Source organism: Schistosoma haematobium, chromosome 7 (genome assembly GCF_000699445.3).
Source record: "Schistosoma haematobium chromosome 7, whole genome shotgun sequence".
Lineage (NCBI taxonomy): Eukaryota > Metazoa > Platyhelminthes > Trematoda > Strigeidida > Schistosomatidae > Schistosoma > Schistosoma haematobium.
Genome location: NC_067202.1, coordinates 19,206,877 through 19,231,515, shown reverse-complemented (window position 1 = coordinate 19,231,515; position 24,639 = coordinate 19,206,877). Strand labels below are relative to the sequence as shown.

General features: G+C 34.7%; 1 protein-coding gene across 1 annotated transcript; it reads left to right on the top strand.

Annotated features, from left to right (window-relative positions):
* Nucleotides 1-1,191: 1,191 nt before the first annotated feature.
* Nucleotides 1,192-21,662, top strand: MS3_00011205 (uncharacterized protein; the record flags this gene model as incomplete). The annotated part of the gene is made up of 15 exons (XM_051219610.1): nucleotides 1,192-1,264; nucleotides 2,318-2,481; nucleotides 2,518-2,608; nucleotides 2,687-2,802; nucleotides 3,125-3,269; nucleotides 4,813-4,906; nucleotides 5,499-5,630; nucleotides 7,764-7,904; nucleotides 9,552-9,706; nucleotides 11,629-11,831; nucleotides 13,381-13,545; nucleotides 15,123-15,578; nucleotides 17,286-17,605; nucleotides 18,317-18,411; nucleotides 20,483-21,662. The coding sequence occupies 15 exons, from the start codon at nucleotides 1,192-1,194 to the stop codon at nucleotides 20,497-20,499; spliced, it is 2,367 nt and encodes a 788-aa protein (XP_051064610.1). The 3' UTR covers nucleotides 20,500-21,662.
* Nucleotides 21,663-24,639: the final 2,977 nt, after the last annotated feature.

Here is a 24,639-nt window from a genome sequence, read left to right as displayed (position 1 = left end):
ATAGGAGATTCAAAGATTACGACATCGTAAATATCGATTGATTACTCGTTAAACAGGAGCAGTAATGCTGTAGTGGCATTGAACAATAACCGCACAATCCACAAAGCTGAACACGAGACTACTCAGAAAATAGATATTCAATATTTAACGCGGATAAATACCTAACAATGGAGAAGGCGCGAACAATGAATTGAATGAACTGGAGTTGGTCGAGTGGCATGGCTCGGCCATGCAGGCGTGGTCTCTGCTGGATGTTACCTTATATCTTCTATTCATATTAAATATATTGTTCTTTCTCTAGCCTAACCTTGTTCTACATCATGTATTGGTAATTGATACGATACAGTGAGTTGGTGTAGTCGATGGTGTGACTTCCACGTAAGATCTTATATCATGACAAATCTACAAATTTAGGATCAGGTCTATTATTAGAGCAGTACTAATATCATAGTAGACCATAGTTCCACAATGCCGGGGTCCCATTGACAGTGTCCTGTTAACATGAGATAAGAATATAACGAGTCAAAGCTCACCAAAGTGAGCAATTTACCGCATAATAATTGTGAGAGATGTGTTAGAAACATATAATTAATGATCTATCCGAAACGGCAAATCTCTAGCTGATAGCTTAAAAACTTTCTGTCTCCAAGGAAACCATACATTAGATTGAATCAAATGAAACCAATAAATAATGCTATACTGAAATAATAATTGCATGCTAACAGAATGATCAAAATAAAATACGTGAATAGATAGAGAAGCAGTGGAAACATTGCATGTTAAAAAGCAAAAAAAGAAATACTATCACAAGAAACGTATATATGTGGGATCTTTACTAACATAAGTACAAACATACGTCAAAGATATTACATTCAAATTAGTTTTTAAGATGCGAAATCGTGGTACCGCTGATGTTAACAAAATATATGATCAACTATTTTTGAGAATCGAGTTCGTAGTTTCATATCTGACCTTTGAGATGACGATGTCTGCCTGACCTGCAGAATAAAGATTTTTGCCCGTAATGTAGTTAACTCGGTCATAAGGTCCACTAACTTTCGCTGCTGTGAGAATGTTAGATTGTTAGTGACGGTGTTTGGTAACGCTGATATTTGCAGCACCTTTAGATGACTTTAGATGTCAAGGTATATTCTAATCATCTTATAATCTATGTCTACTGATCCATAGAGGATGGAGGACTTCACAGGAACGCCAGAAATCTATACTTCATTATACGACATCCGTCTTACCAAAGTTCGATCAGGTAACTCTTGATCTAGTCCATAAGACACCACAGGTGTTTCATATGTTTTCGTACTTGTAATGAAAGTGACAACTTGAACAACGTTTTATAGCCAATAACAAGAATTGCAAACGATACGTGAAATGGGGGAACAAACAGACAACAGCAGTGACTATTGATCAATGAAACCTAAGAAGTTGTATGTTAGGGCTAGGTAACTAGTGGAATATAATTTCCTTTGTGACTTGAAATGATTGCATATTCGATCTAGATAACATGACCATGATAGTGCTAATACGGACGTCCTCGTTACAAGCCTCAACCAAGTAATTCAAAAAACTTTCAGGGTCCTCGAATTTTAGGTCACAATATTTTCGAGCTCTCACGTAGCAAACCCTATGTGACTCGTCCCTCAGTCTGGTCATCATTTTAAAATTAAAAAACTGGTCCTTTTCTCATACTTTACTATATTGAACTAACTGCCCTTCATAACTGATAAAAACCTTTGCAATTCCCACTAAGTATCGACTTTTGACATTATGGTTAAAGATGCTACAGGTATTCGGAAATTGACACCGCCTCCATACGTCTCTTCTTTATAACTGAGGGATGCCAACACAGTCAAATCAGAAGTCAGAAGCGAAGGGGCTCAAAGACGCACTTAGAAAGCCGTCGAAAAGCGTTTGGTCTAAGCCAGCTAGGAGTTACAAGGGATGAGTAGCACGGCGTATCCACTCGTGAGCTGATGCAGATGCGTGATCGATCGCCTTCAGCTAGGGTGTGTTGAGTAAAACTAATTGGGTCAGCATCAATGTTGAGGACATACAGAATTATTTATTTTGGGAATATATTTCCGCTACACAATTCTTGCACTTGATATATTCATTTCAATTGTGAAGGTTAGATCATGGAGAGTCGATCTTTGATTTAGTAGCTTATATGGATAGATCAAAATTCCCAGAATTAAAATACGGAAATTAGCATTATTTGGTTAACGAGATGAAATTGGCTAAGCACCTCTTAGGTGTTGACCGTTGTTCAGCTTAACCTCATATACATTGTTCAATCTTCAAGGCCTAGACACTAGTCCGCCTATTTTGTCTAGGCGTTGTGGCGATAATAATGTACAAATGTCGGTCTTAGAAGCTGTGCTACAAACTTTAAAAACCCTAAGGTTTGATAACTCAACGGCACCTTCCAATGCTTCTGATGCAGAATATGAGAACTTGGAAACATCTGTAAGTAGTTTGATCGAATCAAGACTAGTTCATTAGGAAAAACTTCGAGTATTTCACACTTTACCCACACTAGCCAGTAGTCTGGGTCCGGTGGATACACGTGAAAAACTCATACCTACAATCTCGGGTGAGTCAAGCTCTTAAAAGCTCTACAAGAGATATCGTATCATGTCCTACGAATGACAATATTTTTATTTATTTGTAGAAGTTGTTTCCAACGCTATTGATGCTGGCGACGATGAAATTCTCATGGTTATAGCTCAAAAGCTGAGTTCCTTTGGCGATCTAGTTGGTGGTGCTGAACACATATATTTAATTGTGGTAAGTTGCATGTGTACTTGTTGAATCCTCAATAAAACAACTCAGTTCTTAAAGTATACCATATTTGTGGTGGTTAAGGCCTAGTTTCTTTTACTTACACTTGAAGGATTCGCCTCTCTGAAGCCATATTCCAGAGCCGACATCAATCTGTCGGAGAAATACTGTAGTTGAACGAAGATTAGTGTTAAAGGATGTTTCAAATTCTGTGTTAGAATGAATGGTTTTCCGGTTTTCTAAAAATCGCTCAACTAATTCTCTATTTAGTGCAAATGTAATTTTTTACCATCGTTTTAATATATCCGTGATATTTCTCTTTTCATAGCCCATCCTGGCAAATATCATATATTCCATCGAGGAAGTTGTTGTAGCTGAAGCTGCTTGTAATTCTTTAATAGCACTCCTTCCAAAGCTTCCAAATGATGTTGTGGATAGCACGTTTACCCCAATTATCCGTCACATCATTGAAGGTGAGTTCATATGCCTTATTCGTAACGCTGTCATTCTTTATAAATACACTTGCACGGAAATGCAACTCAACTGAAAATCAACGTGTCGTCAGTTTGGCTTCGAAGCATCACATCTAGTTCTAGCCTCCTATATGTTGTCCTCCCACCTGATACTCTGCCAACATTTAGAACCTTCTGCCTGACCGGTTCTTAAAACGTTTTGCCATAGTTTCGTAAATTACAACGCAGTTCTTATCTTTTACTACATTTTGCCTTGTTCATCTACAAAAATCCAATTTGTAATATATAACAATCACTACAAACATAAGACTATTGTCATTCGTTTCATATCTATTCGAGTTGTTAATAAATTAGCAAGTTCATCTTATTGGCAGTTAATATATATGCTTTAAGCTAGCAGCGTATTTTTTCCAACTGTTTTGCAAAGGTGGATATTATATTCATTGGTCAGGTGACATGTTAATTCATTGAGTTTCTGCTTTAATATTCAGAGAACCTTTTGACTTTTGAAATTGGACAGTCGACGACGTTGATTATTCGACTCCTGTTTTCATCATTCATTTTGAGTTAAATGTTGTCTGCTTAACTTTTCTTTAGGATTGTCTGAGGTCTAACTGCTTCAGCTTATGTCGTGATTTCGAACTAATAGACAGTTTTCCTGAAGATATATTGCTTAGTGATGATCTTGATTTTATGTTATACTCCTCGAACATGAATGAGCATGATAAGTGCTCATTTGAAAGTCAGGTTGACATGGTTTTGAAAAAAAGTTATAGAATAGACTTTTGCAATCACACAACTATAAAACTTGTTTGGATGAATAAAACTTCCCACGCGGTATGACTGATCTAACTATAGCTGTAATCTGAGTCAATAAATTCTCCGGTACAAACAAAATTATTGAGTGGTCTTGGTTGTTTATGACAATTTCGGTTTTTCAGTGTGTCAGCTTTTACATTTGTACAGTTATTCTTGAATGATTTGTCAACTGATACTAATGTAGACTTAGTATAAGTTTACGGTCTCATCTTATAGCAAACTAGTCAGGTTGTTTCAACAAATTATTAACGTTTGATTGTGTACAGATAAATTCTTTGCTCTGTTTTCCTTTGTAAGTAGCTAAAGAAAGTTCCCATAGAGTATTATAGACGAGTTGTTTCTCAAAAAATTCTTATCTATTATAAACAACACTTGTTTAGACCAAATTGTATATTCGTTTATAATGAGTCTCTGATCCAGGCATTTCATTTCCAACGAAGTTTGCATGCTCGAAACTTATTGCATATACTGAGGTTTAAATAGCCAAATAACATCGCTACCCATCTTAAACAATAAATGAAACAGGTTAAGTACATAAAAATTTATTAAAGAGATGAGTTAAACCGGAGTATAATATCCTGTTAAAAAATTGATTTGTAGTCTTATGATAGTTTCTGCCATAGACGTACTGCATACTTCTCCAAGGTTGTTTTTTTAAAATCCTGGGTTCCTCGTTAGTTAGCATGTTTCTTAACAGTAGTGTATATTTGTACTAATTTTTCAGAGGATCTTTATTGTGCTTCAAGAAAAGTGGTTACAAAACTAATTATTGCCTGTTATCCAATGGTCTCAGCACGAAATCAAGTGGATTTTAAGTAGTAAGTCATTCAATTTTCGTTTTGTATTGATTTTTGGTTCAGGATTTTTTTCGAATGGTATTGTCTCCTGCGTTCTGACCTCTATGTGTTTTATACACTTGCTTTCTGAATGAAGATCAACATCCTACTGCCATGTGAATCTCAGTGTTTTGCACAACCGGCTTATAGTTCTGTCCACAAACTTGTACATAATTACTCTAACTAATATCAACCGATAGCTTAGTACAGTTTCGTGCTTTTGATTTTATGGAACACTCATCATATGAAATCACTAAATATCCAGTTGTTCCGACTCAAGTTGGGGAAATATGAAATCCACTGGGTGAAACCCCTGACCATTAGTTCCATTCTGTGTCTGGTTGCTGTCTTGTTATATCTTTGTTTTTATGATCTAAAGGTTTTGTATTTAAAAGGGTAGTTCTATATTCTATGGAATTTAAGTAATTTTAACAATTTGATGCTGCATACATTTTAGTTGATATGTGATGGATTTACAAAATCATTAGAGTTCACTTAACATTGACATATTTCTAGTATATAGATTTAATTTTGCAAGTTTTACTTTCACTTTTTATGTATTGCATAATTTCAGCCGACTTTTCCATTTGGCTGATAGTGAAGATGAAGTCCCTTTAGTTCGGGCTGCTGCTGTTCAACAACTTGTTCCACTTGCAAAACTTTTCGGTCCAGATTTAAAATCAGAACTAAGTCTGCTGCTTGCAAGGTTTGTCAGTGTGTTGTTATATATTTTTTTAACAGATGTGCGCCTATAAGTTTTATTTTAAAAAATTACTTTAACCGCGAAGTTAACTTGTTCGGTTACTAAAAGGTGTTGTATATATGTACATGTTTATAACTTTTTCTCACGACCTAACAATTGTTACACATATATTTTGAGTGACGTTATTCACTTTCAATTGTAAATGTTCTATGTGAAATAATTTTCCATCTTACATTTTTAAAAAACTTAGTCAAGTCTTAAAATAATTCATTCTTAACTCACTTTTAAGTTAATTATGATGTACCAAATGATGTAGAATCAAATCAAATCATCAGTTAGCTTTTTTTGAGAGAAAATAAAGTATCGGCAAGTTATTCTTTTCTGTTCTTTATAACAAGAAAACTTTGTCTAGCTTTCAGTGTTTTACTAGTTGTAAGATCACTGCCTTCTCGCGACATTGCTGTTGTTTACGAAATTGAGTGAACGAGAAGCAAATGTCCGGCGCTTTAAGCGGGTTGCTGGATATGAAGGATCCACCTAGGGGAGTTGGAAAACCCTCATTCCAAACCAACGATGTACATGGGCTCCATGATCCTGAGGGAACAAATGGTGTATGTATGAGCCTATTGTTGGTCACCGACTACTATGGGATTGCATCTCCTGACGTTGCTCCACTGCCTTGTGGAATAGACCTTTAGGTCGAAGGTTCCGAGTGTAGCCCTCTAAGAAAACTACCTGCTTCGGTCTGCACACCCGGGTAGTATCATAGCGATCACACAAATTAAGTGACCTATGTGGCGCATATGTATTCGATGACCCTTTTTACCAATATTTGTGTTCAAATAAATAGTGACTGGCTTCACGAAGTATATCCTGGAGTTCTAGTGAGATCTAGTGACCAATGGAGTTCAACCTGGTCTGTTGTGAAATAGTAACTCACTGAAGACAATGATGGATGTATCGCTCAATTTCGTGGATTAGTTGAAGTTAGATATTACCACAGTCGGATTTCGGCTCAGTGGTCTAGTGGTTAAGTGCTCGCGCGCGAAACCAGTAGGTCCTGGGTTCGAATCGAGCAGGGGGCGAGGTCGTGGATGCAAACTGCTGAGGAGTCCTACAATAGGACGAAACGGCCGTCCAGTGCTTCCAGATTTTCCATGGTGGTTTAGCTTCAACCGACTCATGATTTTAACCATTGAAATAAATAATCCTTAAATCTTGATTCATTTCCAATATTTCTTTACGTAAATAAGTTATTTTCAGGGGATTATATTAAGCTGAATTATAATCTATATTGCTTGCTGTTTAGTTTGAATACCTTTTTCATTTGTTTGTCTGAAAATGCAACCCATGTTTTTGTACTTGTACTAAGTACTTTAATTTACCGATTCGACCGATCTATCTGGTTTAAAAGTTTAAAGAAATATTAGAATTTCATTGGTCTCTACTGCATCTAGCTCAATGTTCATTTAAGTCTATAAATCATATTTCATTAAACTCACACTTGATATTAGTAAACTGTTAAGTACAGTCGATGGTTTTCGGGAGTTGAGTAGTTGCTGTTAACCGTTAGAAATAGTTTTTTTCCAGTTAAACTTAACATTTTTGAGACGTAGGTATTCTGAGCTATGAGTATCAAGAAGTCTCATACTTAGTCATTGGCATCTTTGTAAATACTTTCGCATTCCGGGTAGATTTTAATGATTCTTTAATTTATAGAAATAAGTGACCCGACTCAATATTGAAAACAAACACGTGATCTTTGCATACCATATTGACTATGTGAATTTTATTTAAATTTGCCATCTATTCCATGTTATTCATATGAATCGTTTCATGTATTTGACCTGTCAGTGGAAAATATGCAATTCGATAATCATTGATTGATATATTGTAACTTCCTTAAGCAGACAAAAGGGTACAGTGTTTCTCTTTCCTTTTACGTTTCATCTATTTCTGTGTCGAGTAAAACGAATTTGTACACTGTTGAAACTACAGACACATGTCGGTTGTTCACATTGTGTTAAGATATTTATTTTCTCAAAAACTATTTGTGTTAATACTTTTGTCGATTTGTAAAGTTTGAATATTCTCAAATTTTATTAATAGCAATTGTTCTTTGTTTGTATATTTCAGTTTGGTTTCTGATAATCAACGTGTTGTTCGAGCAGCCTGTTTACCACCGTTAGTGGAATTGGGACGGATGGTTACGGATGCAGCAGAGTTTGACTCAACTATCAGACCATGTATTGACAAACTTGCTGGGGATCCTAGCAGGTAATGAGTTTTTTTCGCATATTTTTAGATGATCTAATAACTTAATAAGGATCCATACATCAGGCTATTAGTTATATGTATTGTATAACAATAAGCAACATTGCGTTAAAGGTGATAGCAATTTGAATACCTGACCATGTAAGCAGATTACTCGGTTACATAGCTCTACAAATTTACATGATAAAGTACACTCACTCTTTGTCTTCCCTTAACCCGTGAGATTAAAATTGCTTTATATCTTTCTACCAACTAATTCTTTCTTCCTGTACTATATCCGTATATGCAATCTTTCTTTTATATATTGCCACCATTAAAGTACCTACTTCTATAGGTTCGGTGTCGTTCATCTTGTTGTGCTAATGAGCTGTGGCAACTTGGACCGATGCATATATGTGCCTGGTCCTGCGTTGTAACTGAGTGACTGACATAAAAAAATATGAAATTCAGATCACGAAGCTGTAATCAACTATTTATTGACATTAGTTTGTGTGAAATTCGTGTAACAAATCATAAACAATGATTATTTGAACGATTACTTGTTCCCATAATCGTTGTCATACTTTACTGTTGTAAGTCCACAATTATCAAAATAAGCCATACATAAGTAAGTGAATCAGCTAATGTTATCTGTTACGGTAGTAAACCTTTGCGTTGGTTATCGCCAATATATATGTAACTTATACCATTTATTTAAAGGTCAATTAAGAAAGGGGTAGGAAAATTCCTTATAATGGATCGAGTTACAATCAATATAACTTGATAAATCATGTGGACATAATAAATGGTAGGAGAAATACCAGACTAATTAAAATTGTACTGATAGTAATAAGGATAAAGTTGTATGAATATAATACATAATAAGTGAAATGTTATCATAGTAATGATATGATAATGGTAATAAAAATTATTCAGAAAAAGAGGAAGCCAAGTAAGAAGTTAGATATTAGAACCTTTGGATCCCGTTTCAGTGATCTGAAGGTTAAGGGTTCGTACACAAAACCAAAGTTCCTGGGGTTCTCTATACTAGGATGAAACAGCCATCCAATGCATACATTCTCTAATGGTGATTTAGTCAAGATCAATTCATCTTTTAAACTGAGAAATGTAATAGTTGGAATATCCTGATGACTAATTCAGGTAGGGAATTATCTGTATGTTTGGCCATTTTTATCGATTTCAAGTGTTAGTCTACATATTCATTTGTACAACTCATTCATTATATAGATTATTCATAATTCTTTCTGATTATTTAAAGCAATTGATAGAACCAGTTTTCGGCTTGTGAAAGTTCTTACTATTCAAGTCAGTCAACGATAGCAATATCTCAATAAGTAGAAAATTGTATTTTTGACATTCTGTGCCTTCGTGTAAGTCACTTCAGAGTAAATAAATTTTAGATCTGTTGTGTAATGAAAAAGGAGTTTCATCAAATTTATTGCTACGACAAGGTTTTATACGATATTACTTCTTATTATCGGATTTAACATTCTAGTTCAGTAATTTAGTATAGATGTTGAAATGATGATAATGTCGTAAGACAAATCAGAGACTAATAATTGCATCATTGTAATCAGTTTCATTATGATTTTTTTCGAAATTTCCCAAAAAACTACTTTTTCATGCAACACTATTATTTATGTTTTATAGAGATGTGAGGCGGGCGATGGCATCAGTTATCACAAATCTTCAAACTTTAGTTTGTAATCATGGCGGAGCCAATCGATCATTGCATCAGACTATGTTAAATCTTCTAGAAGATAATGAAGTAGAAACGCGTAGAATCAGTGCTGGTCAACTGAAAGGTATGTTTTTTTGCATATCTCTTTATTCTTCAACTTATACAGGGCGGCCTGCTTGAGCATCTGGGCTACCTGTTCCTGTCATCTAGATATTTCAACAAGTTATCTATTTTTGTTTGTTTTAATGTATCATTGTGTCTATATTTCGCATAACCTATTCTTCTGCGTTTCTGAAAAGTGTACAATCTTTCGTTGTCAAAGTTACAAAAAACTCAATAAGAGACAATGTGGTTGCTGGCAATATACAACGAAAAGAATGCACATTATTCAGATATTCATTTACTGAACTGCTAACATCTAACTGACGATCACTCAATATTTATCGCAAGGACCGATCAAGAAGAAAGAAACGGAAACTTGTTGAAATACTTTGCGCTGAGAATTCTATATTTTACCAAAAATATAATATTGAATAAAGCTGATAATAATAATAATGTATTGTGTTTAGCCATTCATCATCATTGACACCGTTATTTTAACTGCTTTAATTTTTCGTCTTGTTAATTTCTTGAAATGAATTGTATGAACTTGAACGGATGTGTACTTGTGCTAGACCTTATATTGTTGATAAGTGACTTCCAACTGTTCCCAAAGTATTTTTGTAATGTAAACGATACCTGTATCAAAACATAGATGTTAGAATACTGTATAACTAATGGAAACAGATAAATTCTGCCTTGACGAAAAAACAATGTATGCATAGAAACTAATATTACTTTAGTTGTATTAGTTCTCAGGATTTCAGTTAATGTTTTGCTCTAAATACGATCAGTAGTTTTAAAATATTTCATTCATACTTTATTACAATTAATCAGATTCCATTTTAACATTGCTTGACAACTGTTCAAACCCCTCAAACAGCATCTTTCCTCTGCAAATTGTTTAGATACACATTGTCTTCGATAATGAATCTCAAGTAAAGCGGATTATAAAAAAAGTTCAAGGCTTCTTATCGTTTGTTTTCAACCAACAAACATCAATCATTTAACTAACAACCGATTCAGTAACTTGATATCATTAGATTGTTCATTAGTTTTGTTGACTTCATACATTGCGTTGACAAAATCAGCTATAAAACTGAAGAGATATCTTAATGCTTTCTTAAAATAATTAAGTAATTTGTTTATCTTTTTTGTTAGTTCAAAAGATTTTTTCTCTCTGGGAAATGGTTTTTGCAAAAACAACTGAAGTCTTTTTCATTCTTTCTTGCATTAGGCTTTAAATACTAATATGTAACTGATACGTGACAACATGCATGTTTTCTATTAGATGTTGTTTCTGGAATTGCCAGACTCAATTTAACATTTCTAATGATAATCGTTTAACCTGCTTCGGTCTGGGCACCCGGGCAGTATCATAGCCCTCACACAAATCGAATGATTTATGTGGCGCATATCTACTTGGTGCCTCCTTGTATCAATGTTTATGTGTTTAAATAAAATAAACGTTTTATAAACATTTTTGCACTCTGTAGTAAGTCAACAAGATGCAATCCAACCTATATTCATCTATCTAAGAAATTTATGATTAAAATAGGCTATCACATTTTGTGCTTCTCGATCCTTCACTCAGTTTGTCCTTATGATTGCTGATAAAGTAAACGTGAGAAATCATTCTGTGTATACTAATCCAGTACAACATTTTTGGTTGAGGAGAAAACGTGAAAAAAATGATTCCACTCAAGGAACTGACGCCTGAGGACTTTCGAAGATATTACAAACAATGGATACAGAGATGATGAAAGTATATTGTCACAAACGGGGGGAGGTATTTTAAAGAGTTTAATAATGATGTCGCTAGTTTTTAAATGAAGCATTTATGCCTTTAATCCACAATTTATTGGACAAACTATGTATCGTCTTAAGTTAACTTACTCTAAATATTACAGTGGTTCAAATGATTTCATCTTCACCATTTTCTCATAGATTTCTGCCTTGCAAGCCCCAAAGATATTCTTGTTACCATTTTGTTACCGCGTTTACGTGAACATTTATCCATGGAACGTGAAGAACGAGTACGTTCTGAATTGGTTCGATGTGCTGTTGGTTTGTTACCATCTATTCGTCGAGAAGATTGTCTACCTTTGGTACAGCATATTTTAGCATTTTTAAATGATACAAGTTCACAGGTTAGTGAGAGACTGTTGTTAGTAATTTTTTTATCTAAGCATATTTTAATAAATTTCCACTTTAAGGATGTTTGCAAATCCAGTCACTGAGGACAAGGAAACCATTTTTCGTATCATTTTATTTATTTATTTGAACACATAAATATTGGGCCACCGAATACATATGCGCCACATAAGTCACTTGATTTGTGTGATGGCGATGATACTACCTGGATGCGCAGACCGAAGCAGGTAGTTTTCTTAGGGGGCCACACCCCGAACTTTCGACCTAATTGTTTGACCCACAAGGCAGTGCAGCAACGTCAGGAGATGCAATCCCATAGTAGTCGGTGACCAACAATAGGCTCATACATACACCATTTGTTCCCTCAGGATCATGGAGCCCATGTACATCGTTGGTTTGGAATGAGGGTTTTCCAACTCCCCTAGGTGGATCCTCCATATCCAGGAACCTGGTTAAAGTGTCGGACATTTGCTTTCCGTCCTCTCAATTTCGTAAATAACACCCTGGGCACGTGAAGGCAGTGAGTAGGACTTCCCTTGGAGTGGCTGTATACGTGTGGCCATTTGAGAGCGTTTCAAGAGGGGAAGCTGGCTCTTGCCACCCTCGGCCTTACCGGGGTGTTTGGGTGTCATAACAAACGGACTAATGACTTCTATATAAATTAAAGTTTTTTCAACTTTATTAGGTTATTAGATTTGAGAAGCATTCAGTCCTACATCTTCCACGTTAGTTTATAAAAACGTTAACTAGGATGATTTCTCAATCAGTTGAACTTATGATTGGTTAATATGTCCGTTTCGTTCTTCAAATAGCCTTATTTCATCAATTGGACATTTGAAGTTGTGTTGACAGAAATAATTAAAAAGCTAAGTCAGCATCCATTAATATATCCGATGCTTCTAATTACAACTTCATGGTGTTCAAAGTAGTCTATCATCAAATCGTATAAGATTCGTGGCGATGCTTCTTTACCAGTTCATGATATATTTTCTGAATGCTTTTTATCTGGTTAAATATATTTCTTTAATACCTGTGACAATATTTAGTGTTGTGATAGGAGTTTACTACGTCACTGTCCTACAGACAGTAATATTCCTTTTTAAGCAAATTATTTCGATCTAAAATTGATACTTCAGTTTTATTTAGCCCATAGTTTAAGTACAGCTTGTGTTCAGACTTCAAGAGGCTAGTTATATTCTAGTATGGAACTCCTCAGCCATTTCGCACTTATGACCCTTTCAGTAATCAAACCTGGGGTCTTCAATTCTTTTGGCTAGCTCCATACTTTTTGATCACTCATTTACCATCCATTGCTATTCATAATACCTGTCTCACACCATACGACTGAATTTCCGACGACTTCGTGAAATCCTTTGACGTTCAGTCATTATTAATCATATGTTTATTAATAATAGCTTAGGCATCCTAAATTGAGACACTACTGAAACTGTCCAATATTCCTTTGGTTAAATTTAATGTTTTTTATGCCGTTGAAATATTTTATTCATTTAACGGTTGTATCATTTTAATGTATTTATTTTTTAGTCCAAACAATATGTATTCGAGCATTTTTCTGAATTAGTAGCTTTAATGCCTGCTAACGAGATTCAGTTGACCTTATTACCAAGTCTACTTCGTCTTTGGCAAGATAAAAATTGGCGTGTTCGTCTTGGTGTTGTTCAATCAGTACCTTGTTTATATGATAAGTTGGTAAGATTTTTTTGTGTGGATAATTTGTGTTTTTGTATCAGATATTCTTTGTCATTTGAATCAATTTGTTGTTTTAAAAGGGTTTCCATAATATTCTTAAGAATCTTGAACACACACACTCGAGTAAAGTTGAATCTGACGCTCTGAAATACTCATTCTTTAGTAGATAATAGTGTTAGAAGAGAGTTGAGTTATTGTAGACACTATCAAAATTATCGTTAGAATTATCCTTGCCAATGTACCAAAATTTCCGAAAAATGACATCCTACATTATATCATCGTCAACCAAAGCTACAAAAATAAATTTTCTTAGTTTCCTTTTTATTGTACATTGTTGTATACTTAACTAGAGAGTTATTAATGGGGAGCGAACGAGTAGTTCTATTTTGTAGATTCTGTATGATCGTGGCGACCTAATCTCTGTTACATTACTAGTCAATGGTATTACCATCATTGCATTGTGATTTTTTTTCATTTACTTACTATCTTGTAGTTTCATTGAGTTGTGATATGATAACTCAATGGCTAGAGATGTTATCAGATATGGCTCAGAATAGAGGCCAGTGGCGATCCTGCTGTAATCTTTTACTTTCTTCATAAGAAAAAATGGTTGTATCTTCCTTAACTGAAGGGTTTTTTCTGATTGTACCTTTCCGTTCCCCCATTATTACCACTATTATTATTACACTACCTTACACCAATCTCTTCGTTATTGTTCTCTTTTTTTACCCTCCTTACCTTTTTTCTTTTTCCTTCTCTTTAAATTCTCATTGTTTTGTGTGGCGCATATATATTTGGCGCACTTTTGTACCAATATGTATGTGTTCAAATAAATAAATAAATAGTTTCACTGAGTATAATCCAAATTTATCTTAGAATTTCAAAATCTTCCTCATCTTATTCGTATGTACATCGTGTAAAATGATGTCAAACACATTGATTTGTATTTGGTAGATTATTCATCCTACTCGATCCTCTATTTTTATTAAAGCAAGACAGTGAGATGGTGGAGATTTGTAGCTCAGGTGGATGATTTTGATGGGGTTTTGTTCTCTGAGTTGGATGGTTTGGTTGTGGAGCTTTCATCGTTCTTCTGAACGACATCATCAGCACAAACTTCAGGTATAAGTGAAGCATGTAGAGATCCGAACAATTCACTTCTATCTAAAGTTTGTGTTGATGATGTCGTTCAGAAGAACGATCAATGCCCCACGACCAAACCATCCAACTCAGAGAACAAAACCCCATCAAAAACCAAGTCAGTAATTACTACTTACACTTGTTACCCATTGTGGAGGAGCACAGGCCACCCACCGGCATTGTCCATCGAACTCTATCCTGAGCAATCCTTTCCAGTTGCTATTCATTCTTGTAATGTCAGCTTACGATCCCGATGCAATATGTTCCTTGATCTTCCTCTTTTCGTTTTAACTTCAAGATTCTATGTTGGCACTTGTCTCGTAATGCAGTAATGTTAGAAAAATTCAGTGATTAGATAAGTTCAACTGTGTACTAATTTCATTTAGTTAGATTTCTTCCGACTAACTTTTTATTCATTTTTATTATTTATATTTTAGCCGGAAAATTGTTTACAGGAAACTGTTCTACCTGCAAATCTTGCATGGTTACGAGATCCGGCGTGGTGCGTTCGTGAATGTGCTTGTCGTAGTCTTGCTCGTTTATTAGTAGCATGTCCGGGAGCTTGCAAAAAAGCATTCAGTGGAGTAGGATCTAAAGCGACTACAAACTCTGGTTCAGGTAGTATAACTTCTAATCCAAACAGTGCTTCATCTAATGTAACTAATCCAACTAGTGGAACAAATGCATCAAATACTTCCACTGGTAATCTTCCTAGTTCAACAAATGCTCAAGTGTTAGATCAAGCAAATACTTCCGGTCTTTCAACTACATCAAATACTTCTGCTGTTAATCCAGTCAATGCTTTAACTACACAAGCTGCTGCAGGTGGCCTTAAAGCTCTTGCCGTAGATACAAATTATCATCTTCGTCAAATATACATTAACGTAGTACAAGTAAGATTTACCGAACTGTTCCCAAATATATGTTTATATATATAGTTTTTTACAGTGTCATCGTCATTTTATGAACATGTTTAAATTTGTAGTTTAATTTTCAACTGTACATATTGAATAAGATTCATTTACATTACATATATAGTACCTCAACATTTTAGGTTTAATAAAGCATCAACAGTATACTTCATATAAAGTTGAACCAATTAAATTGTGAAGAAATAAATACAGTGAAGATTATATAATCTGTGAATATAAGTGAGAAAGACAGAAAAAAAACAATCTAAGATTAATTAAAAAATTACAGTGGTCTAGTCGGTTAAGCGCCTGGCGCGAAACCCTTAGTTCCTGGGTTCGAATCTCGCGGAGTGCAGGATCGTGGATGCGCACTGCTGAGGAGTCCCATACTAGGACGAAACGGCCGTCCGGCGCTTCCAGGTTTTCCATGGTGGTCTAACTTCAATTGGGTCATAATTTCATTCAGTGAAATTTATGAAATCTTCACAAAACCCCTTCTGATAAAATAGAATTTTCTAACATCTATTTAAGTTCATCTACTTTTACGGGGAAGAAAATGACGTTTTATCCACCAAAAAAACGAGTATATTTGTGTAACAGTTCATTTTGAACTGTTTTTTATGATTAAAAATATATATACTGAGGTTAGGATTTAATCACTAAATAACCGGTCTCCATGTTAATTATAAAGTCTTGATTGGAAATGGTAAATTTTTAAATAATTGTGTAAACTTTTAGAAATTTAAACAATACTAATCGCCCATTTTTAAATGCTTATAGTGACTGGCCCCCTGAATGCCTTGTTACGACTGAGGGTGGGACGAGTCAGTTCTCCCTCTCAAAATGATCTCACATGGCCACGCGTATACTCCCATCACCAGGTTTGTGCTGTGGTGTCCCTCTAAGAAAACCACTTGCTTCGGTTTAGGCACTCGGACAATATCACAGCCCACACACAAATCAAGTAACTTGTGTGGCGCGTATGCATTCGGTGCCCCTTTGTACCAATATTTATAAATAAATAAATAATGTCTAGTACCGGATTAGATTAAAATATAATCCAGGAAATGATCAAATAAATATACTTTATCTGTTTAGATAGTTATCTGTTGCCCCTTACTGGATGGTGTAGAACTCTTTGTTGTTCACTGACAACAATTAAACTGATTGTCAGGTCCTGATTTCATTGTTGTTTGAGTTACTTTAGAAAATTATTATCATTTTATTCGTTTACTTGTTAATTTACGTGGAATCATGTCTAATATTATACCTCATAATTTATTACATATAAAGGTTGTTTTACTAGAGTGAAAATCCATTCGCTTGATAGTTGTCTTTTGAATACAGTTAATATAAGAGCTTATATCGATTATTTGATGTTCTAAATATTTATTAGTTGACAAATTTATATTCTATGTCATCTATCACTTTATGTTTCTCCTATCATTTTAATAAACCTGATACATACTTCACCATAAAAATTATCCATCTACACGAGAAACCTAAATACTAGTGGTTCTTAATCGTGTGAAATTTGATCTAAGTTCATAACTGTCAATTATGTAATAGTATCATTTCCTAAATCCTAAGCTTCCATTCATCATTATGCTTTTTAATCACTTTTCATGAATGACTAATTTTCTCATTTGAATTACAAACGGTATTATCTTTTTCTGGATACGTTTATAGGCTGTTTGGGGCCCTGGTATCTTGGATGAACCTCCTTACAGTGCCCTAGGTGATGATCCTAGCGCAGGAATTCTCTTTCCTGCTTCCCGTAACATCTATGCTTATTTGTCATCAAAAACATCGAAGAACCTCACAAATTCAGATAATGTAAATGTTACAACAGTTCCTAAAGGCTGCCAAGCACCACCACAAATACCAAATGTTTATTTGACCGGGTGTGTAGCTCAGTTATTACGTTTCCTATTGGAGGATGTAGTGCCAAATGTACGAATTTGTGCAACACAAGCCCTCCACGTAATCTCCGGTTCTCTGGATAAAAAGTGAGTTTTTTAAGTGCCATACTATCTCCTATCTGTTGAGGGGATTATTCCCAAAGCATTAGATTTGTTTTTACTTTAAGTTACCATTTTCATGTGCCTAGTAAATCGTGATATCGATATTAAGATCTCATTTGTAATCGAACTCCTCTCTCATTTGATTATTGTCTTTCAGGATTATTTAAATACTAAATGCACAATTTTTTTTTCTTTATTGAAGTATCATTTCTTGACACATGAATGCTCTGTTTCTCTCTCACCATTGAATTTAATTCGTACAGTCGGGTAATTGCACTCGCTCTTTCTCTGTAAATATGGTTCATAACCGCCCATCGCATAACCATTCACCTGATAAGACTAAATATGTAGGGTTTCCAGTGTAACATAATAATCTGTTTTAGTTCAAACTGCACCACGAAAATGTAAAAATGCCATTTTTGTTTGTTCATTCTGTGTTCAAAATGTTTGATTTTAGAGTGTATCTGTTTCGCTGTGTTATTTCAGTAAATTGTGTTTCCTTAATATTTTTAATAGTTTGAATGTAAAGCGTTCATCTTTTTTAGATGATTTCAAAATGTATCGACTGTGTATTATGATCGGTCACTTATCAATGGTTAATCAATGACAACTTTTCTAGTTATTATTCTTTAATCAATGTATTCATTATGTGTGTATTTTCTCCTTCTTTCTTCCTCACCATTCTTTGTCATGTAGAACTATTCAAAATGATGTGATACCGGTTTTAAAAAAAGTCATAGATTATGATTTTGATCAGGATGTTCGATTTTTTGCACAACAAAGCTTAAACTGTAAGTAGTTAGTCTATATTCTTATTTGTGTATTGTTGAGTATTTTCTGTTTCATATTTGCTTACTTATTCTATAACCCTATACTGATATTTATCATGTGCTCATCAGTGACTGGTTTCAAGATGGATTTTCCGGAGTTCTAATGTGAAGCTGTGACCAGTGGTAGAGTTCAACCGTTACTGACTGAAGACAATGGTTGAAGGACACGCAATATCATGGATTAGTTAAAGTAAGACACTAACACCGTCGAATACCGGCTCAGTGGTTTAGAGTTTAAGCGTTCGCATGCGAGACCGAGGGCTCTGGGTTCGAATCCTTCGCGCGGATTGATTATATAATAATGGATGCTTTTTGATATCAACTAACATAATTTCAAATTATAGGTTTTCTTAATGATTTCTTTCAACTACCTTGAATCAAAGCTAAAATGCATCGTCATGTTAAATTTAAGAAATACATAATTATATGTACTCAAGTTCAAGTCCCTCTACATATAAGTTATATAGTATCCGGTTATCAAAATGGAACTATTACTAAACAAGGTTTAAATCTATCATTTAATATTTGAAAGTTTAATACATTAATCAGTTAGATTATAACAATACTTTGTTTTATTTAACCTAAGTCTTATTGTAATTATTACCCATAGAATTTAATCTATATCAGCTATTTAACAATTTGATATTGGTTACTACTGTTCATTTACTAATTAACGTAAATATCCAAATAATCATTTAAATTAATACTGGTATATCAAAGTTCTAAATGGATCAGTAATAATGAAGAGTTAACTAAATTATATAAACAATCGTTTACTGAATTGAATGAATGTTTTTGTTGAAATAATGATAACAAACTTATTATTATCCCCAAATACCCTGATACCTCCGAGAGTGGGAAAAGTTTGCGCTCTCTTCCAAAATGCTTTCACATGGCCAAGTATATATAACCACTGTCCTAATCACTGCCTTCTCGTGCCCAGGTTGTTGTTTACGAAATTGAAAGGACGAAAAGCGAATGGTCATCATGCAAATCGAGTTGGTGGATATGGAGGATTTACTTAGAGGAGCTGGAAAACCCTCATTCCAAACCAATGATGCGCATGGGCTTTAGGATCCTGAGGGAAGAAATGGTGTATGTATGGGCTTATTGTTGGTCACCGACTACCATGGGACTGCATCTCCTGACGTTGATCCACTGCCTTGTGGGTCAAACCATTAGGTCAAAAGTTTGGGGTGCGGTCCCCTAAGAAATTATCTGCTTCGATTTGGGCACCCTGACAATATCACAACCCTCATATATATCAATGATAACTTCTACTGGCCTCATTGTTATTGTGTAGCGCATATGTATTTGGTTCCCCCTTGTACCAATATTTATGTGTTCAAATAAAACTAATAATAATGAGCAGCATTAAGGATAACGGTATATAATTTTACCCGATATACGAATTAAAAAGTTAATGTACTCAACTGTGAGTTATACCGTTTTATATGATAGTACCAGCCATTTGCTTCCAATCGAAGTAGAGCGAAATAACCTAACAATTGATAAGTGAATTTATTATTGAACAAACCATCACTAGACTTTCGTAACCATTGTTAATCAGTCATAATCAATGTAGAGCATGTCGAAAATATGCGTTTTTCCGAGTGACCATATTACATCAACACGACATGAAGAAAATAGCAAAGAAGTGGAACTAATATTAGTATCAATGGTTTTGAAAAGCATTACATATTTAGAATATAGTTCAGGAAGATAGAATGATAAAGTGTATGCTTAAAAAAATACTACAACACAAGATAAACAATATATATATCTGGTCTATTGTGACCGATTTTGATCCGTATCGTTCAATGTCTTCAACCACAGGTCGTATTTATCTTAAGAACCTTCATCAGATAGTCTTCATTTAACCATCATAGATCAGATCGTAATTAGTGTGAGTATGACTTGATGATAATAACCCTTTGTCAATGATATGTTTTGTCTCTCTCTGTGTATATTTACTGATAAGCTTTATTTTGAATAACTGCTTTTAATTTCGTCTCTTCTCTTTTTACTACAGATTTTACAACTACCTAGTGTTTATGCGTGTGTATTCTTCTAATTCTGTGAATTTAGTAAGTTTATAGAAGACGAAGAAGGAGAAGAAGAAGAAAACTATTTTAATCATCATCATCATCATATGGGGATACTAACAATAATGTGATGATGAGCTGTGACTTATTTAGGGAAATGCAATTGATTCACTCTTTTTCATGGTCATTATTATTATTATTTTTCTCTTTTTTTAGAGAGAGAACTCACTGTTCCAAAGTTTCTTCTACAGTTTTGCTTACTCTATTTACGTTGTATTCTTTCTTTCTTTTTCTATCTATCTGCCTATACACTTGTTTCTCTCTGTTTATTTTTCAAATTGTAATAACATTTATTTTCTACCTGAAAAACAAACACACTATTCGCTTGTTTGTTTATATATACATATATTTTGTTTTTGTTTTTTCATTGTTTAAAGTCAGTTCAAGCAGCAATTACGTTGTTCTTGTTGGTGTTTTTGTTGTTGTTGTTGTTGGTGTTCTATGTTGTACTCCTCGTTTGTTTCATATTATGTGAATCGATCTCTCCCGCATAGCAATTGCTTCATATTGCTACTTCTGATGAAATTTTAATTCCTGCTCATTCATTCTCTTCACTTTTTTTCTCGTTGCCTTAAAGTTATTTTTAAAGGTAACAAAATTGCATGTGAAATGTATTTTGTGTGTACACCATGATGACCACTACTAATACTACTATCAATCAGCCCAGACCTTTCTCACCCTTTTCCACACAATATGCATATAAACTTGATATTGTTCTTTTGACTGAATTTTGTTGGTTATTGTTATCGTCATCGCCAATGCTCGTTTGTTTTTTCTATTCAAAGTAATTAAGAGATTGAAGCCCTAACAACGATGACAACTGCAGCCACAATGATAATAAATTTAATTCTAACTAGCTAACTAACTATGTATCTTTTGTTTCATCTGGCTTTATATAATTCTAATGCTAATAATGATGATCATAATTTTAAAAGTAAACCAGAAATTACAGTTGCACACAAATATGTTAGTTGTTTTCTGTTCTTTTTTTATTGTTCAATGAATGTGGCCATTACTTTCTTTTTAGTGAACTTTAGTGTGCAATCTTGACAGTTGTTAATGTAATAACTTTCTCGATGTATTGCAAATGGATTAGTTGTATGTGTGTGCGTGTGTTTTTCAATCACCTCATTTATCCTTAAAATTCCATTAGGTCTGTTAGGGATAGTAGCTAATAAGATTTCAACATAAATACAAACACTTATTTGACTGTAATTGCTCCCATAATCTATTTATAGTACAAATGAGATGTTCCAATGGTCTATCGTTGGGTGAATGGATACTCAGTATTTCTGTCTGTGTTTTCTTTTACATATATGAAAACAGAAAATGAGAGTATAATTTTAAAATTGGGTTTCATTTATTCTTATAGGATTATTGTTGAGTAGTAGTTGGATTATGCGGTTAGTAATATTGAGTTTTGGTGTATGTTACTAGGCGGTCTAATTCAAAACCCTACAGGAAATCTTTCTCTTTAGATTTGTTTTCACGAAGTAATTATTTATGTAAACCTTCAAATGTACACACGTATCTTCGTTAAAAGCTCACGACCTATATTGATTTTAAATGCCATAGTCGTCAATTTATTCTCCTTCTTGATGGACACTATATTAAACATGATATACCGTGAGAAATTAAGTGATTCCACTTGCACAACAAGATGAACAACGAATTGATAGAAGTAGTCAATTCAATGGCAGTAGTATATAAAGGAAAGATTTTGTATAAGGATATAGTACTGGAAGAAAGAATTAGTTGATAGAAAGAAAGATATGAAGCGATTTTAATCTCGTATTTTAAGGAAAGACAGAGTGTGTATACATCTACGACATTGCGGTCGATTCTGAGCCATGTCACCCAGAGCCTTGACCATTGATTACGATAGTCGTGCAGACCCCAACCAAGTAGTCCGCATCTACCAACATGGCTCAGACTAGAAGTTAGTGACTTCAAGCACTGATGCCACGTTTTGGTTTGGCCGCTCCTAACTTCCAACACTAGTCAGCATTGCGCGTCATGGTAAACTGTGTCCGGGCATACGTAATACGTGGCCCAACCATCTCAGTCAATGAAGATTCACAACCTTATCAACTGATTTACCATCATTCCCTAATACCCTGCGTATAACTTCACTATTACTCACCCGGTGATCTCAACAGATGTTGGCAATAATTCTTAAACATCTGTGGTCAAATACTGCTAACTTTCGAATATCCTCTACCCTTGGTGACCACGTTTTCAGTCGTAAACTAGAACAGAACAAATTTTTAACTGGTAGGCGAATATCTTGCCTTCGGCACAGGAGACGTAAGTTGACAAAATCCATGCAGAGATTTTGTCAGACACCAATCCATTATGGTTGATCAGACTTCCAGGATAAGTGAGGTTGTCGACGCGTTCGACTACTTCACTACCTATCCTTATTCCTGGTGTTCACGCATGCCAGTCCTGAAGCAACGACTTGCATTTAGAGAGGAAGAAACGCATCCCGATCGTCCTGGCATTGTTGCTCAGTGCTACCAAAACACTGCATTTTATCAGCGTCTTCACCAAATAGGACTATCTCATCTGCGTATTCTAAATCGATAAGGGGACCTTCTGCTAGGAGTTCAATTCCTGAAAATCCAAACGACGAGAACATTATTTACGGCAATAGGTTTATGATGAAATTGACCGACAATGGAGATAGTGAGTAGCCTTGCCAGACATCACTTGAGGTTGCAAAACCAGATGGCAGTTCGCCATAAGCTCTGACACAACTGGTAGTGTTCGAGTAAAAAGCTCTCAAAGGTTTGTGTTTTTCTGAGGTATGCCTTTCAGTGACAGGTACTACCATAGAACCTCTCGGTCTACAGAGTCGAACGCTGCTTTTAAGTCAAGGAAAACTATCATCGTCTGAGGAATGGTGAATATGTGGTCGATGTAGCTATGATCAGGGCTGAAGCTAGCCTTATTTTCTCGTGTTTGCAGTTCACAAGTCTTTGTTAGGCACCCGATAATTATTGAGGATAGTATTTTAGATGCTATATTAGTTAAACTTATCCCTCTCTGGTTGTCACAGGATCATTTCGACCCTTTCTTATATATTGGGACGATAAGTAATTGCGACCAGTCAGATGGAATAACGTCTAACTCCCAGATCTTAGCTAAAATATTAGTCAACCTAATCGTTAAAACTGGACCAGCATCCTTAGAGACCTCCGTTCCAGAAACTTAACGATGTCGTGGCCTAAGAAAAGTATCACACTAGCAGTGAGGGAGTTAGATGATCCCTCCATAATATCGAGTGATATTCGATGACTGAATATTGTCTAATTGATTTTGAAGCACCATGCTTAGCACAAACCTGTAGGCCCTCAAATCAATTTCATGTTGCATCGCAGTTGTCCACTGCTGATGGGTACCTCACTAGGAACAAACATCTATCCGTTCCACATATTTCCTTAAATGTCTTCATTTCATGACATAAGCGTGCATAAATTAAGAAATAACTGAACAAATTTTTGTATCTTAATAAGTAACTTTTGAAGTGCTGTCATACCCACTGTTTAATTCCAAACACCACCTTTGATACCTTGAACAAATCATGTATTTCACTACTTGATCTTGATCGAAACAAACAACTATTTGCTCATAGAACAAGATCTATGGAAACATCCTTTACTAGCGAAATGAATTTATAAGCAGACCTATTGGAAATCTATGCTGTCAACTCACAGAATAGTGATTTTGATCTGAGCAGAAATCTAGGTTATGCTATAGTAAACGAAAACTTAAATGAGGCTAGCCATTTCATTGTTCAATACAAAATTACACAAAACCATGGTAAAATATGAAAACCGTACATTAAGTACATTATTTTCATATCTTCCTTCAGTTGTCGTTTACACGTTTCAATTCTGTTTTTATCTCAATATTCTCTGTTTTCTTTACTGTTCTTGTCAATTCAACCTTCTGTTAGCAAGCATTTCATTAATGATTGGTGCTACATACTACTTATATCCATCAACATAGTTAGCATACACCACAATGCAGCATGAGTTATAAACTATGTATGAATATCAAGTACTGATATAATTACATC